Source organism: Microtus oregoni, unplaced genomic scaffold, assembly GCF_018167655.1.
Source record: "Microtus oregoni isolate MIOR12 unplaced genomic scaffold, Mior012 000022F_ref0000154, whole genome shotgun sequence".
Lineage (NCBI taxonomy): Eukaryota > Metazoa > Chordata > Mammalia > Rodentia > Cricetidae > Microtus > Microtus oregoni.
Window position 1 is genome coordinate 37,396,177 of NW_024543081.1, and position 18,004 is coordinate 37,414,180.

At 40.6% G+C, this 18,004-nt stretch overlaps 1 protein-coding gene across 2 annotated transcripts in view; it reads right to left on the reverse strand.

The window, feature by feature from the left end:
• Slc30a8 (solute carrier family 30 member 8) overlaps nucleotides 1-16,427 on the reverse strand; it is a 31,688-nt gene extending 15,261 nt beyond the window's left edge. Inside the window, exons 1-2 of one of the 2 annotated variants that reach the window (XM_041672652.1) lie at nucleotides 16,357-16,427; nucleotides 7,644-7,840 (exon numbers count right to left, since the gene is read on the reverse strand). In XM_041672652.1, the coding sequence (XP_041528586.1) occupies nucleotides 7,644-7,840; nucleotides 16,357-16,427 (268 nt within the window). Of the gene's footprint in view, nucleotides 1-7,643; nucleotides 7,844-16,356 lie in introns of both variants that reach the window. The other variant, XM_041672651.1, reaches the window with a different exon arrangement.
• Between the last annotated feature and the right edge of the window lie 1,577 nt (nucleotides 16,428-18,004).

The window sequence follows — 18,004 nt, forward strand, 5'->3', positions numbered from 1 at the left end:
CCCTCTGTTTCTCCTTTGAAAAAACTTCCAGCCTCCAGATAAGAAATAAAGAAAAACCATGTCCTTTCCTTCCGGAACAGGGCTTCTTGTTTGAGAGCAATAACCTTTATTACTCTTGCCACCTCTTCCCAGCGAAGAGCGTGTGCTGACTGATGAGTCCTCCCGCAGCTGTTTACTGCCTTGTGTACCGCACAGCGGCGGAGGCTGTCAGTCACCCGACTCTCCATCATCACACTCACCTTGTCTCGCCTAATGATTAAAAAAAATTACCTAGATGGCTCGTAATTGCAATACTCCCCACAGACTCGTGGCTCGAGCTGTACTTAATAACTGGTTTGTCAGAGTTTAATGGTCTGAAGCAAAGGAGTCTTCAAGCTTGTTACTGAGCTGTCGGGGCAAAAATCGGAATGATTCATTAGCCAAAAGGCAACATTTTGCTAACAAATCAGCTGTCCTTCCAATTATCCTCTAATGTTCCTCTATCTGCCAAACGCGGTCTTGATAATAAAGCTGTGTTAATAATGCATTATTTCTTGCCCGGAGAACGACTACATGCAGATAAGCAGCATGCTGCAATTTCAGCCATGAGTGATGAGGATTCTGTGTGCCACACTGAAATTGCCCTTAAGTCAAAGGAAGAACGTCTTGGAGGAATTCCTTAAGCAGGCTCAGATGGTCTGCAGGCAACTGAGAAGAAAAGAGGCTTGCTTTAGAAGAGTCATGTTAATGTGGAGACTCGGGACCCCACAATCATTTTCCAGACATCACGACTGGTAATAAGAAAACCAGAAAACCGTGGGCGCTCCTGAATGCTACACAGCAAACAGTTGGCCAAAGGGAGCATGTGTATTTGCTTCTAAAAGCATGGGGTATTATTGACCATTAATCCAACTATCCAGTCAGCATTTATTGAGCCCTTGCTGTGCGTGGGAGCGTGAGCAAAGTACACAAAGATAAACAATTACAATCCCTTTCTCCGGCGATCTCCTAACACTGCACTGAAGACTTGCCACTGGGCTGGGAACAGAGAGCACTGCAGTATTCTGGAACTTTTCAAAGAAGTCCTGAGAATTAGCAAGGAAGTAGTGGGTTTTCATGAGTAAACAGGGACATGGAAACAGAAATAAAAGAATGCACCATTTTTCTGTAAAAATAGGAGACACCGTATATCAGAGAACTATGGGAAATGAGACCTCAGTGGTGGACTAGAGACAACTGGAGATGTATTCCGTGTCAAACAGAAGTTGAAGGTTAATTTATGAGCTGAGGGGACCTACTTAGAATTTTTAGGCAAACCCAAGGCATATTTAGATTTGTGTTTGAGAGAGATCTTTGCTAGCAATATAGAGGCTGACTTGGAGGGACACGAAGCTGGTGATTACTGCACATGAATCTGAAACCATTATATGATGTAATCTCAGAAAGACAAACATCACGTGACCTTTCCCATATGTGGATCCTAGCTTTTAGTGCGTGTGTGTGTGCGCGCGCGCATGCACGCGCACGCATGTGTGTGTATGTGTCTGTCACAAAGGGTGTAAATGGGCACAAGCTATGAAACTAGAAAGAAAACATGAGATTAGAGACAAAGAATTATTGAGGAAGAGGGCAATAAAACAAGACAAGAGAGTTGAGAGGATGATGTAGAGATTGAAGGGTCTAAGTGGAGAACAGAAACAGATGAAGTGCAGCACACAACAGCTGTCTGCGCTCTATGCACTAACATACAGTTCGCAAGCTTTGGGTAAGGGGCTGGAGGTTGAAACACACACACACAGACAGACACAGCTCAGACAGAGACACGGACCTCTAGTCACTGGTAAGAAGCCCTCTATTCAATAGCACCACGGAGGCTTATGTACCCAACACAGTCACGTGGGCCAACAGGTGAAAACCTTATCCTCTGATCCTCAAGGCAAGCTATCGTGAAGCAGAGCTGGTAAACAACGTTGACACAGCCTTTAGTAACTCAAATCAGGAGGAAAGTAAAGATCTCTAGCAGGCAAGAGCAGCTGAAGGCCAGGACTCCAAATGGTCCCAACAGTGAAGAGGGCACCAGAGATCAAAAACAGCAACAGAAATGCTTCAGAATGCCATAAAGAAACTTAATAATTTTATGCTAATTAAAAAATATATAACAGTAATTGCTGAAGGGAAACTCCGGTGATGGCAGGGAGCAGAGTGTTGTTGGTTCTATTCCTAGCCATGGCAAGATAGATGCAGAATGAACTCAGATTAAGGGGACATAGGCACAGGCAGGCCACAGGCCTGGAAAAGGATCGTTTGAGCCCCATGCAGGGAAGATGACAGTAGAACACTGGACCTGCACCTCCTAGTCATAGGCTCCCCCAGATCTAAACAGTTTAAACTCCCGTGGAATTTTTTCCTTGGAAGATGAAATACATTGGCAGTACTGAGAAAACAACGGTTCACCGGATGATATTAGCTTTTGTGGGGGGTTTAATGAGAATGGCCCTCAAAGGTTCCTATATTTAAATGCTTGCTCCCCAGTTAGTGGAACTGTTAAAGAAGGATTAGGAAGTGTGGCTTTATTGGAGGAGGTGTGTCATTGAAGGTGAGTTTTAAGGTTTCAAATGTCCACAACATTCCTGGTTAGCTCTCTGGCCTCATAGATGTATCTCAAGATGTGAGCTCTCAAACACTGCTCCAGCATCGCCTGTTTGCCTGCAGCCATTTTCTTTGCCATGATGGTCATGGATTAAAACCCTCTGAAACTGTCAGTCCCAAGAAAACTCATTCTTCTACAAATTGTCTTGGCCATGGTGTATTATTTTGGCAATAGAAAAGTACCCCCAAACAGCCTTGCAATCCACTACTTGGCTACATCACTGTATGATGTTAATTCATATTTAAGAATTATTTAGCTATTGTATGGGTGGCTTTTTAGTATACTATACTATTTAGCATGATACGCCAAAATTTTGAGTTATTATTTGGCAAGTATTTAAAACATACCACAGGTTTCATGGCTCTGTTTTAAAATTTTCCTAATAGCAGGAACCTCAAAAAATGTCTTTGACCTGAATTGAGGTGGTAGGCATAGGAGGGGTTGGATGGGAAAATGGAGGGGGCAGTGTGATGTAAATTTTGTGCTCATGTATAAAGTTCTCAAAGGGTAAAATTGTTAAACCAAAAATATTTGTGGGGAATAAAACTGATACAGCCCCTTTGGATATCAGTATAGTGATTTCTCAGAAAATTAGGAAACAACCTACCTCAAGAACCAGCTGTACCACTTTTTCGTATATACTCAAATGATGCTCAATTGTACCACAAGGACATGTGATCAACTATGTTCATAGCAGCATTGTTTGTCATAGCCAGAACCTGGAAACAACCTAGATGCCTCTCGACCAAAAACCGGATAAGGAAAATGTGGTATGTTTACACCATAGAGTACGACACCGCAGGGAAAACAAAACAAAACAATGACATCTTGAAATTTGAGGGCAAATTGATGGGTCTGGAAAACATCTTATTAAATGAGGTAACCCAGACCCAGAAAGACAAATATCATATGTACTTACTCATAAGTGGCTTTTAGACATAAAGCAAAGAAAAACCAGCCTACAATTCACAATCCCAGAGAACCTAAACAAAAATGAGGACCCTAAGAGAGACATACATGGATCTAATCCACATGGGAAGTAGAAAAAAGACAAGATCTCCTGAATAATTTGGGAGCATGGGGATTATGGGAGAGGGTAGAAGGGAAAGGGAGAGAATGGGAAGGGAGTGGAGAAATATATATAGCTCAATAAAGACAATTTTTTAAAAAAGAACTAACAGGCAATGAAAGTGTCCCCTCCCTTCTCAGGGCAGCCAGGACACAGTTCCCTTTGTCCTTGTTAAAAAAAAAAATTGTGACCTGGGTCACTATGGTAACCACAGAACAAAGCAAGTAAAAGAAACTAGTAACCAAACGTGTGGGTATCACACATTACAGCTACATCTTTCTCTTAGGAAGACAGAAGGTTCTCACTCTCACTTCCTGTCCTCCTCAGCTTGCTTCAGCTCTCCATCACTGCTAGGCAATAGCATCTCTCCCATCCTTACATAACCCTGAATATGGTACCTCAGATGCCTCTCATTGCCTATTCTCAATTGCTTCTAGCGGTGACACACTTGAGCCTATTTTCTTGAGCTCTCGGTATCTGCATTTCATCTTTTCAAATAGAGATGTGTGCTCATATCTGCAACATAACTCCCCCTTTATGGCCGTCACACAAAGAAGAATTTTTACAAGATGCCAAAACCAGTCCCAGTTTGACAGCTCCAAAGGCCCAAGAGTGGGCATGTTGTGCCTGGCTCTGTCATTCCTTAGTTCTTCTGCCACTCATCTGAGCACACTGTGGCTGTCGTCTCCCTAAACGCAGCCCAATGGCCTGATTCGCTCCTATTCTAAAAACAAGCTCTATGAAAGGACCTGTTCCCCCAGATGAACCCCCAATTACCATTCTAGCTATGTCTTTGACAAAATCTACTTTAGGAATTCTCTTTTGCTTCTAAGTCATAAAAAGCTTAAACTAAATTAGCTTAAACAACAGAAAGATTTTTAGTTATTGACTCGTATAAATACAAGCGAATATGGGGATAATTGAGCAGGTGTGTCTTAAGTCTAAGGATCAAAAGACGAAGGTAGATAAGATATAGGAGGGGCTCTGGGACTACATCATTCCACATTAATAGTTTTGCAGGAGAGAGTGTAAGTTTTTATTCAGTCTCCTTATGTAAAGAAAGGCCAGAGACTCTGAGTATAGGGTCCTCAGGCCAGGCGGACCCAGGCTTGCAGCCATGGTGGACAGTGAGAAACCAAGCTGAACGGAAGTGTCAGCCTCCCTTAAGCTACTGTGCCTGCATCTCTAAGGGTATCATGCCCTATTTTGTTTCAGACAGACCCATAGGGACATCTGAATGTAGGGCCTGAGAATTACCACCTCTTGGACCCCAAGAATAACCAATGAGCTATTCCATTGTGCTTTTGTTAGTTTTATAATTTTTTAAATTAAACCATAATTGCATCACTTTTGGACTTCTCTCAAAAAAGGACTTTCTCATTTTATATGAGAAGCTTCGAGGCCTTGCTCAGAATCTGTATCCTGAAGAAGGACCTCCCAGATTCTCCAAAAAGGTTTGATAATAACCATTTCTTTATCTGACTTCAGGGAATAGGCGTGCTGTGGACTGGGATCTTGAGTGATGGCTCGAACTTTGATGAGAATGGAACATGGAGAAGACGTTTATATTTAACCTAAAAACATGAGGATTATTTTGCAAGGAATGAAAAGTCTGTCTGAGTTAGAATTGAATAATTATGTAAGGATACAGCAAGAGAAAAAGTATTAATACTTTATATGGCAGACTGATTGTAGAGTATCTGAAAATCCAAAGACAGAATTTTTTTTTCGCTTGCCCTAAATAACAGAAACTTCCAAACTATTGATTTCTTTTCATTTGGGAGAGCCAGAGTGAAGGAGAGCAGAGTGGAGCTGAGCACAGAAGCGGCTTCTGAACCAGTCTCTTCCAGAGGCACACGCTCTTGTCATTTTAGCCCCGTGCTCAAGAACATTTCAAGCCAAAGAAGAATGCTGACAATTTTAAAGATGGATGTAGGATGCTAAAAGCCACGCTTAGAACAATCAGCTTGATATCGATACAGCTCAAAACTCAGCAAGGACCAGTCAGCATCCATTATATCCCTTTCCTGGTGCAATCACTTCTGACACTGAAGGTAGAACTCACACAGTTGGACGCCCAGGAATCAGAGAGGAAGGGGGGGCTCCATGCGGAGAGCTGCCCATGTCTACCGCACTCAAAACATTTTGATTCTGAAACAAAACATTTGAAATAGCAAAGGAGGAATCGTAGAAGCACAGCTGAAAGAAATGAAGGCTCCAAGTGACACAGTTTCATACTACACAAGATGGAAGAGGGGAACGGCCTTCCTCTGAGATCAAGAGCAAACCAAGGAATTCCCTTTAGCCACTTCTATTTGGCATGCTCTGGAGACCTTAACCAGATGAACAAAACAAAGAAATAGAAAGTATTCCAATAGGAAAGGAAGGAGTGAAATTTTTATTTGTAGACTCCTTCTTCAATTTATACATCTAAATATACTCTAGAGATATATGTGCATGTGTATATGTGCGTACATGTTTGTATACACGCTGTGTGTGCATTTTTGTGAGATGGTGGATTTAAAGAGGACTGGAACTGCCTATTGCTTCATCAAATTATTTTGCAACTCCATCACATTTTCAGTCTCTTTCCTCAAAATGTGTAGCATTTGGTATAGAAACTGTGTGATACTGATTATTTTTATAAATTTTGACTAAAATGCTGTACATCAAATCTTTGGTTGTTTTGGATTTATTCTAAGGTTTTATCTGATTTTTAAAAACTATGAAAGTCTAAAGAAGTTTCCACAGCTAGAATCAACACAACTTATTCTGGAAGCTAGAAAATACCATGCAAAAAGGAAATCGGTAAAGCCTATTTTCCTCTATTCTGTTCCTTACTCATTTAGGCTTCTCTTTTGGTAACAGGATTGGTGTAGGCGGTCCTTCTGTCTATGTTTTTCTTTTATTGGTTAATGAATAAAGTAACTGGCTTGGCCTGATTGGGTAGAACAGAGTTTAGGTAAGTGGGGAAAACTAAAAGACATGCTGGAAGAAAGGAGGCAGAGTCAGAGAGACACCATGGATCCACCGGAGAGAGACACTGGGAATTTTACCCAGAAAGCCACTGCCACATGACGATACACAGATTAATAGAAATGGGTTAAATTGAGATGTAAGAATTAGCCAATAAAAAACTAGAACTATTGGGCCAAGCAGTGATTTAATTAATACACTTCTGTGTGGTTATTTTAAGGCTAAGCTAGCCGGGGGGCCGAGATGAACAAGCGGCCCCCTGTAACACAGGATAAAAAGGAATCACCTAAGATGTCAGTAACAGTGTGACGGGTAGCAGAGGGAACAGGATTGCTTTTAATCATGGAACTATCTCTCTAATCCTAGCAAAGATTTTTGAGGAGTTGGAAGGAAAATCATTTTCATGACAGGCTTCCATACTGATGAATCATTTCAAGTGTCTGAACATAGGTTTGACAAAATGATTCAAGAATTAAGAAAAAAATATTCATGTCTTTCAATCAATTATTTCCATTTTTAGAATCCCTTTCAAGAAATTAACTAGAAGAGTAGGCAGAATTTTATTAAGATTTTCTTCATTGTATAGTCCAGAAGCAGGTAGAATCTCCTCCAAATTTCTATCAATAGAGAAATGTGATTTACAGTGGAATGTATTGTTTGGAAATAAACATATTTTTAAATGGTGTTTGATAAAATGGACAAGAGCATTCAGCATGATCCCAGTTATGTAAATGAAAAAAACCCCAAGCACTGTGCACAGATGAACTATAGGAAATACCCGCAGTGTTATAAGAGGTGATCATTTGCATAATGGATTTTGTTTTTCTTTTATTTTGCAACTCGACTACTATGTGCCTACTGTCATTCTATACATGCAGAAGATATTAACTATTTCTTTTCAAGAACAACTTAGTTGTCCTTCCCATCATGATGCAGGGTTCTGCCCGAGTTTTCCTGGGCAGTACTCACCGACCACCTCTGCCACCATGAAGATGAAGCATATTGCTGAAGCGGCACAGAGTCTCCTCTTGGCATGCACTTGCTTGCTTGAGCCGTTCTCTGTGGCCTTGGCGTTGCTGTGGCAGTGATAGATGCCTTCTGCCTCTGGCTGCTCTGGCCTGTCTCCAGGACACCCATCTTTATTCACAAGTTTCTGTCGAAGTTCTCTGCTGAGGACGATTTTGACAGGAGCAAGAGGTGAACACGGTGGCAAGCATGCACCTCCCTGGCAGCCCTTCTCACTCTCAACGTAGCTCTTAGGACATTGGCAAACTAGCAAAGGAGTTAGAATTCAGAGTTCTCCTTACATTTCCTTCTGGGTTCACAACTGCTCCCAACCACTACTTTTGTGGAGCTAAGGGAACAGATGGAAACAGAAGGAAAGAAATAGAAATACTTAAGGGCCAGTCTTTCTTTGTTTGTTTTTTTAATTTCACTTTACATTCCAGCCACAGTTCTCCCTTGACTTCTCCTTCTGCCCCCCCCCCCCCGCCTTGTCTTCCACTCCCAGCCCACCTTCCATCCACTCCTCCCAATGGGTAGGGACTCCCATGAGGAGTCAACAAAGTCTGTCGCATTAAGTTGGGGCAGGACCAAGCCCCTCCCCGCTGCATTAAGACTGAACATTACATCCCACCATAGGAAATGAGCTCTGATTGTTTCATTATGAAAAGATTCTGCATATGGACAGAACCTGCCACCATCATCATGTTAGATTGTAAGGCATAAGCAAATAAACATCAGTAGGCCACAATGCTTGTTCAGTATTGAGGGACCTGGGGACCCTCAGACACCTCATCATTCATTACCTCTACTAAATACCCACTGCCAAGATGAAAACTAGATCCTTCTTCTGCTTCCTAAAACAGTAACTATTATTCCTGCTCAAACACAAAGCTTAATTTGAGGACTCCCCTGGGATCATAGATGGGGGACTATTGATAAAATTTACCTCAAATGCATAGTTTCTTGGGTGGGGTAAGTGAGTTTCATAGAGGCAATGTGACTTTCTAAGGTCAAATATGCCAAAACAGGACGACAAAACCCCACTGTTCTCCCACCACGCCTCAGACTAGCTGCTGTCTCAATATCAGTGTACCTAATCTGCTAGTGCAGATGACACCGTCCATGGATCTTGAACTAATAGGATTTTTTAAATTCAATAATTTTATTTGAAAACACTAATTGGGTTCTCAGAACTGAAGCTTTTACAATTAGAGCTCTGAAAGTTAAAAATTTAAATTAGCTTCTATTTGAGGGCTTATTTCATTTGGATGATCACCATCTGGAATTAAAAGTCTGATGATCTAGGCTTGTCTAATAAGTATTAGGAGCACTCTAATTATGGTCATATTTGAATTTTTCTGAAAAAAATATTTACATATCATTATGGAAAACCTGGAATTATAAAAAGAGGACAAAGCAGAGAAAAATCACTGGTAATCATACCCCCAAAATACAATTATTGATATCTTGCTAGATATCATAGATATTTTTATACAGTGAGAATCAATATTAGTTAGAATGGTATGAAGTATGTAAAGAATACAAAAATCATATGGAAAAGTTAATACATGAAAACTGTTGATTCTGCCAATCAAACACCTAGAGGAACCCAAGCACTGTCTGCACAGGGCCCCAGAGCCTCTTCTCTCCTTCTTGGCCATTTCTGATCCTAAGACTGGTTTTTTTCCTGGCCTGGAAGGGTTGTCAGAGTTTATCAGCTATATTCCTGGGTTTTCGTTGTGCAAGTGGAGAAGTTATCTGCCATACACCCCACTATGAGCTCATGAGTTTCAACTCTTGATTTCCAGCCTCCGCAACTGTCTTGGAGGTTTCAAGTATGGGAGCTGGCTGCATATGTGGGCTCTAGGACCAACCTATGAGTTTTGTAGCCACTCCTTGATTTTGGTCTCCTTCTCTGTGCTTCTGATAAAATGATGAGAGCCCCAGGTGCAGGCTCCCATCACAAGGGAGCTACTTTGCCATGTCACGGTAGACTGAAATCTCAGGAAAGCTTTTCCACAGCTAAATCTTTCCTCCCTTAAGTTGCTTCTCATGGGTGTCTGTCACAGAAATGAAAAAAACCAATATAATATTCTCTCTGAAAACTGCCCCCAAGAGTCTGGAGGTAAACCAATTGTGTCAAATGAGACCCATTTACTATATCCAGAGGGCTATTAGCTCAGACCTCACTACATTTAGCTGCCTAAAATCAACCACGCTGCCTCCTAGAGCTGAGAAGAAAACAAATTTTACACATACACACACCAACTTGGTGCAGTGCAGGCATTGTTTCTATATGATGGTGTGAAGAACAACATGTTTTCTTTTGGCCTTTTAATTTATACAATTTTAACATTTCTGCCCTAAGTACCTTATCAAAAAGGTATGCCTAATCCAAAATTCATAGGTTTATGCCTGTGTTTTCTTTTAGAAGATTTACAAGTGTATAATGTTAGCACCTACCTTAACGCCTATGATCCATTTTAGTGAAGTTTTTTTTAGTATGGTGTCAGAAATATACACGAATTAATTATTCAGCCTGTGAATATTTAGTGCTCTTGCTATTCCTATACAAAAAACAATTACTTTTATTATTTATTGTTTACCACTGCTTTAGAGAACTTACTAAATCCGAAGTTTGCCAGTGTATTCTTTGACATTTTTTTATGTAAAATATGTTATTGTTTGCAAATAGAGTTTTCAGTTTTCCTTTCTAACCCGATGCCACTCATTTTGTTTTCTTGCATAAAAGTTCTGGTGAGAATACACAGTGCAAAGCTGACTAGAAGCGGCGGTCCTGGGCAGTGTTATCTTCTCCCTGGGCTGGAATACTGTCAGACTTCCTTCATAATTATAACACTCCATTTTGGGGTTGACAGGAGATTCTCTTTTGGACTGAAGAGATGGTTCAGGACGTGAGTGCTTAGCACTTTGACAGAAGAACTGGGTTTCAGTTCTGAAAACATACATGAGAACTCACAACTACCTACCAAGTCAATCAGCTCACAGCTACTGCGCTTCCAGCCCCAGAGGACTTTAATACCCTCTTGTGACCTCTTCAGTTATATACACTCAAGGGTACATGTGTGCATATACACACATGTACACACACGCAGGCACACACAAAAGTCAAGTAAGTATTTTAGTCTGAAATATTAGGTTATATATCTGATTGCCTGTGTCTTCTATTTTTATTAGTTAATTTTGCTTTTTTTGAGACAAGATCTCGCTATGTAGCTTTAGGTGTCCCAGAACTTACTATGTAGACCAGGCTGGCCTCAAACTCATAGAAATCCACCTACTTCTGCCTCCCAAGTGCTGGCATTAAAGGTGTGCACCACCACGCCCCTCTGCTTGCTTCTTCTTATACTTCACTAAGTGTGGGTCTCCTTCTTCCCTCAGGAGCACTGACCACTGGTCCATGAGGGTAGGGGACACGATTTGGATGGCTGTGGATATGATGGACATAGCCCTCCAGGATAAGACTTCAGTGAAGCAGTTCAACTTTATTCCAAAGTATAGGAACTATACAGGACTGGGGAGTCTGGGAACAAACCCTAATTTGCATTAAGTGGAAGACTTCTATCATAAGGCTTTGTATGTGGCAGTAGTGTACAGCTAAGGTCTTAGTGCAAGTCTTAGTTACCACGCGTGCGGAAGGGGGGAAGGCTTCTAACAGGAAGTTGTGCCACGCCAAGGTCATGCTAGAGATAAGACAGGCCTCCAGCCTTTGAGGCTGCTTTCTGATAAGGTCAGTTCTCTGGGCTTAGAAAACAATCTCCAGATAAGGTAAGATAGAACGTGGTCAGTCTTGCTGGGGAGGGAGTCCCTTGTGCTGCCAAGCTTTGGAGAGTGCTGCCAGACCTTGACAGACTGCCCCCTCTGACCATCAAGGTCTCCCAACACTAAGTATAAAGGAAATACAAATGAATAGACACCAAATTTTAGAGGGGCATTGCTTAAAGACATTTGCATTTTTCTCTGTGTCTGTCTGTCTGTCTGTCTGTCTGTCTCTCTCTCTCTGGTACTACCATCACGAATGAATTAATGCATTTGGCTATGTGCCTCATTTCTCTAATGTCCTGTTCATTCTTCCGTTTTTCTTACTTTCATTGCAGTGAGTACATAATTATTGCTTTATTGTCAAGAACACTGAATTTTTGTTCTGTCAGCTAATGTCAACATCAAGGGTCTGTTCTTAGGTCCTTCGAGTGATTTCTTGTATTTTATTTATTAATCCTTTCCACCCTACAAGTTACATTTTGATGTTATAATTTCTCTTTCTGTATTAGTATCCTCCATTTGTGAATTGCCATCCAGTCTCTCATTAATTCTGTAGCTATAATTACAGCTTGTTCTTTTGATATATTATAGTAGCTGCAATTAAAACATTAGAACTTTAAGGCCAACATTTAGACCCTTTTAAAGGCACTTCCTATTAATGGATTTTTTTTTTTTACTATTTGTATATTTTTCCATGTTTTTTGTATCTTGTGATTTTGGTGAAAGTCAAAATATTTAGAATATATATTGGTATAATGCTAGATACTGATCCTATGTGGATTTTTTTTTTAGTTTTTTTCATTACTAGTATTATTATTTCTTATTTGTTGACTTGGCTTACCTAGTTCAGCAGCAACCATTTTTTCCGATTTCCCATGCCCGTGAATCCCCTGTGTTCCTTGAGGAGTCCCATCTTTGTACAAGTATAACTTCACTCCCTCCCCACCTTCCAAGTACGGTGGTCATTTTAGTTCCTCTTTCTTTGTCTCTTTCCATGGCCTCACTATTAAGCCTTTGGGTGTTCTGTCTATGCTAGTTTCTCACCTAGAGTTTGGGCTCTTTAATTGACTCCCAATTACTCTGCTGTTTTCAAAACTGCTCTAAGATATAAATTACTCCACGATGTAGGCGGTTCCGTTAAATTTGGGGTTTCTGTTAGTCTGCTTGAGCTGCAAGCAAGCACGACAGTATGGAAAACAGAACAGAACAGAAATGTGTCTTCTCACAGATCTGGGGCTTAGACCTTCACGGTCAGTTTGCTAGTAAATATCAACATCAGTCACATTCTTCTTGGCTTAATTATGACCGTCTTTATATATCCTCTCATGGATTTTCCTAGTTGCTCACACAAAACAAGAGAAAACGAGATCTTTGGCTTGTCATATAAAGCACCCCTTCCTGTAACGACCTTTAAACTTGGTTACAGCCTTAGAAGTCATGTATTTTTAAGAAACCCAAACTGGGCCATCAAGGGTAAACATGTGAATTTGGAGCGTGGAGAATCCAAACATCCAACTCATCACACACCCTCTGCGAGGTTACTAGGTGATGCCCGTCTGCGGTTAGCATCTGCTCCAGAAGGATTTACACGTCTGACATCTCTGGCTGTCACTGCTCAGCTTTAGCTGCTCTTTCACTGGTTTATTGCTCTCCAGAAGTATCAAGGCCAGGCTTCATTTCTCAACAGAAAAAAGAAAAAAGAAAAATCCTCTATTGTTTTCGTCAATGTTGTTCTGCTTGGAAATAGGCAATTTCTCACTCCTTACTGAGACACAGTAAGTTTTGTGAACATTTTGCTCTTCATTTTCTGCATGTGCCCTTAGGACAACTCCAGAGACAGCAAACACATAAAACTTGCCAGTTAAGTGTTTGCCAAGCACTGGAGAGATAGCTCAGTCAGTAAAGCGCCTGCCCAGAGAGAAGGGCCTCAGTTTGATCCTCGGAAACAATATATAAAGCCAATTGTGTGGCATGTGCTTGTAATCTCAACACTGGATAAGAAGAAACAAATGGATCTCTGGGACTCAATGAGCAGTCAACATAACCTATTTAACAAGTTGCAGGCCAGTGAAAATAGTGGGAATCACCTGAGGAATGTCCTCCGCATACACACACAGCAGTACACCACACACACACACACACACACACACACACACACACACAGTTGAAAAGATTCTAGCACCTTATCTTGCTTCCACTGACTTTCTTTTGGGTTGGTTTTGGGTTTGAGATAGGGTTTCTCTGTATAGTCCTGGTTGACCTGGAACTCGGAGATTCGCCTGCCTCTCCCTCTCAAGTGCTGGTATCAAAGGCACGTGCCACCACCGCCCAGTTCCACTGCCCTTCTTAACAATGGATCAAGAATTGCAGAAGGAGAGGGTACACCCTAGTGAACATGGCACACGCAAAACTCAACATTCCTTTTTCTTGTGCTGAAGTATGTATAAAGATGGCACCCAGCAACGCCTGTCATGTTAAAATGTAGGCCTTGAGGCTTGATACAGCCTGTTAACATGGGAACAGTGGTGCTGCTATGGGCTTGGGTTATGTGACAGCTACCAGCTTCCAGTCTTGTACTTCTGTCCTGAACTTCCATTTCAAAAAAATCTCAGGCTGATGCAAACATAGAGAAAAACTAACAAAGACACTAGCCAAACATCAGCATGAAGACCCCAGGCATGTAAGGAAAGGGAATTTGGATCTCCTAGTCCAGACACCAGAAAGAAATGGGCTCCTGAGCAAATCAGAAGAAAGTCATGCCTAAGTTTTCACTCGTAGAACTGTGTACCATAAGCCACCAGCTCTGGGATTAGTTCTTTGCAAACTATCAGCTGTTGGAAACGATGCCTCTATGGAATTAGACAAGGCTTCCTTCAAGATTAAGTATCTCAACAGCACATCACAGTTTAAATAGGGAGTTCATGATGAGTAAGAGAAAGCCTCAAGGAGGGAGAAGAAAAAGACTGCTAAGAGGAAAAGCTCGGAAATGAAAGAAAATGCATGAGTAAGGGGGCTGGAAGAGGTGGGGAAGGTCTAAGAGATCCACAAAGATGCAGATTGTCTTGGGAGCAGTTAGACTAGGTGCTGAGGCCATCCAGAGTGGAGGCGCAGGAGAGGCGAAGATGTAAAACTGACCAATAAGGTCAACTTTCAACTCAGCCATCTGACCTTACAAGGATGTGCTCTCTTTTTGGCATTCATTTTCTTCAGTGTAAAATGGAGAGATCAGGATTTTTTTTTAATCTTTTCAAGATTTAATCTTTATAGTTGAAAAGAAAACACTGATTTTTATGGCTCTTATAAGTACTATATCTTGAAAACCATACCTCATTCACCCTATGATGTAAACAAGACCATTACTATAAACTGTTGACTGCTTGTATTACAGAATCCCAATAATGGATTTTAATTGGCATTATTGATATTTCAATAATATAGAGGGATTCCTAGGGCTAACAACATGTTGTCCAATGTTTCTACCTGAGCTCATATGAGACTTTGCTTTTTAGTACTTATGAGATCAATAACTGGCACCTCAAATTTTCTAAGAAAATGATTCTTTTAATATTTGATAATGAACAACCCATGCTGTAGGCCATTCATTTGTAAAACTAAGTTTATAGATACTCCTTAGGGAAAGTTCTCTTTGCAGTTTTGATATATTGATGCAATCAAATATAACATTATTTTAGATTATTAATTTGGTTCTACAAAATAAATGAAAATATTACATATAGTTTTAATAAGTACATTTTCTCTTAAAATCTGCTCTACCTGAGTCTATTTCAAGTTTTTGCTTAGCCTCTTAACTCCTCATTGGCATGATCTCCCCATATATACCTAGTTCTTCATCTGACATATGTCTTTCTTTACAATGTGTATATACATCTATACTTATTTTTCAATGGTCTTATTATGATCAAATTTCTCTTCCCTCTTCTTTACTTTTGTTTTTTCAGGGTTTAGAATTGAACCCAGGGCCTTTTGCTAGATACACACTCTGTCTCTGAGCTACATCCTTACACCCATTTCCTTACTTTCTATATAGATTTCCCTTAAATCTGTTGCGATTCTGTTTTGTTTTGTTGAGTCCTTATTCTATCATTTCTTGAATGACTTTTTCTTCTCATCCTCAAGCCCAGGTAAACCATAGCTTCTCTTAATGTTTTCTCTTAAAATTCTTATTAAATGTCTCTAGCATTATTCCATACCTATTCTGTAATCATTCTCATTCACAATTCATATTAACCTCTTAGTTTTAAATAAGCAGACATCTAGGATTAGAAAGATTTTCTTTTTAATTATATATACAGCACATAAGATAAATATGCTAAGTCAATAATTGCTTTAAATGAAAATCAAAGAATATATTACACATGACACCATTGCAAACCTTAAAAGAACTGGAACGATGTAAACATTAAATCCAGCTACATTTATTGCAGGTACATCTACTGATATAAAATAATCCATTCATTAGTTAATCTTAAGATACATGTAACTCTGGTTTTGAGCCATCATTGAAAAGTATTATTTTTTCCTAGATATAATTTTGACAGTTTACTCTTTAACTTAAAAATAGGAAAATTTGAATAAAACAACAGTAAACAATTAGACTGCTCTTGAATGCTTTCTGTAATAAAAACCAACGAAGAAAATGCCTTAATGAGTGTTTCTTTTATGAACTTATAATATTTAAGGAATCATAGCAACTATACAGGCTACAGTATGTTTTGAGATATGAATCCCACAAATCAGTTAACTCTTCTGAGATGCTCCAAAATGATCCCAATTTGTAAAGCAAAAGTTTACCGTTCTAAAGCAATCATATGGGTTAGCTTGTTGTGTGCTCAAGTCACAGAAAATAGCAACACAGACATGAGTATCTTGTTACCTGTCTAGAGTGAAGGTATACATCTTAGTAGCTTGGTCATTCACAAGGGAAGCTCTCTCAAGAAACTCCATGGCACCCAGAACAGGAGCTGTTGCTGTTGCTGTTGTAGTTTGATTCACTGTCCAGTTTGGGAAGAAAAAAAGCCCTGGGATTCCTATATTCAAGCAATAGGAGGGGCATAAGCTTCCCCTACTGCGTTCACAGGCCTCCTGTATCAGTGTTGTTAGTAGGTCTGTGAAAATTAATCTTCTTCGAAGATGACCTGGACTCAATTCATCAGCCACAGAAACTGCTTTTCTGAGAGACTTGAAGGTGGAATCATAAGAAGTCTGCGTGCATGTATGTGAGTGCTTGCTTACGTGTGTGTGTGTGTGTGTGTGTGTGTGTGTGTGTGTGTGTGTGTACAGATGCATATAATGTATGATCTCGCTGTGCTCTCTAAGGGGTGGAGCTGCTCAGGGATTACCTGGTAATGCTGCTGTGGCTCGCTGACCTTCAGAGCACACCCGAGTGAGCTGCAAATAAACACCTGCTGTCTTCTCTACATTAGCCTCGTTTTATTTTCCTTTATGCTTGGTTTCTCCTCACAAGCATGTCTCCTAGGGTTTAGTCCAGAGACCATTTTACCTCTCCTCCCCTAGGATCATTTTGGGATTTTCCTCCTGAAATGGGGAGCAAAGGTCATTAGTCACCAAGGTCGATGATCTGAACCTTTCTGGATATGGCATCTTTGAAACTCCTTGACAAGCTCCCTGCTAGGTAAATAACACCCCTCACAATAAAGTCCATCTTCCTTGGCTGTATCGCCCTCAGCTGAGTGGAGAAGACCCAGCCCAGGTGGCGCCATCAGTCACAGTTGGTCAGGAATGGAGCCTTCCGTGTTGCTCCCAAAAGAATAAGTCACAAAATTCCAAGGATTGACAAATTGCTTAATTGCAAACTACCTTCCTTTACACAGATGAGAAGAATCAAGAGCCTGGTCCAATAGCAGCCATTTGAATACAAACCAACGATCTATAAAGACTTAGTGGGGGAAACTGTGAGGCAGAGCAGAGAAGAAGAAAGAGCCCCAATCCACTGAGCCCTTGTGGCCGTCTCCCTTTTTATTCCATCTGCTGGAAAGTCAAAGGGCTTTGACTCCAGAATAGCCTCTAAGCCTAATGTTATGGGAGTATGCCATTTGGTTGAGCATAGACCACTCTCTATGCCCTGATAGGATCAATGTTCTCCTTTACAAGGAGAGTAGGATGTTGGTGGCACTGGGAATGGACCATGAGAAAGAAACCACCCTAGTCTGTGGAAACCATGCATCCGGCAAACCACAAGACTTCAAATATTCTCATTCATAATATTAATTCTATGGGCTCTGTGTAGAACACTATTGTCTTACTATTAACTTTGCTCTGACAGTGAAGGGTGGAAAAAAAAAATAGCTCCAGGGAGGCAATCTGCCCTTGTTGGAGAAGTCATAGATCTCAGAAGTTAATGTCGGCAGAATAAAAACTAAAGTATTTCCTTCTCATGTAACCCTAAGTTACCTGAGAAAACTATCAAGTTATTCTGTAGAGACAAATTAGGAAAAGGCAGAAAGCAGCTACTAATCCATCTGGTTGACACCAGACTCTACTCTGTGGCATGGATCATTGGT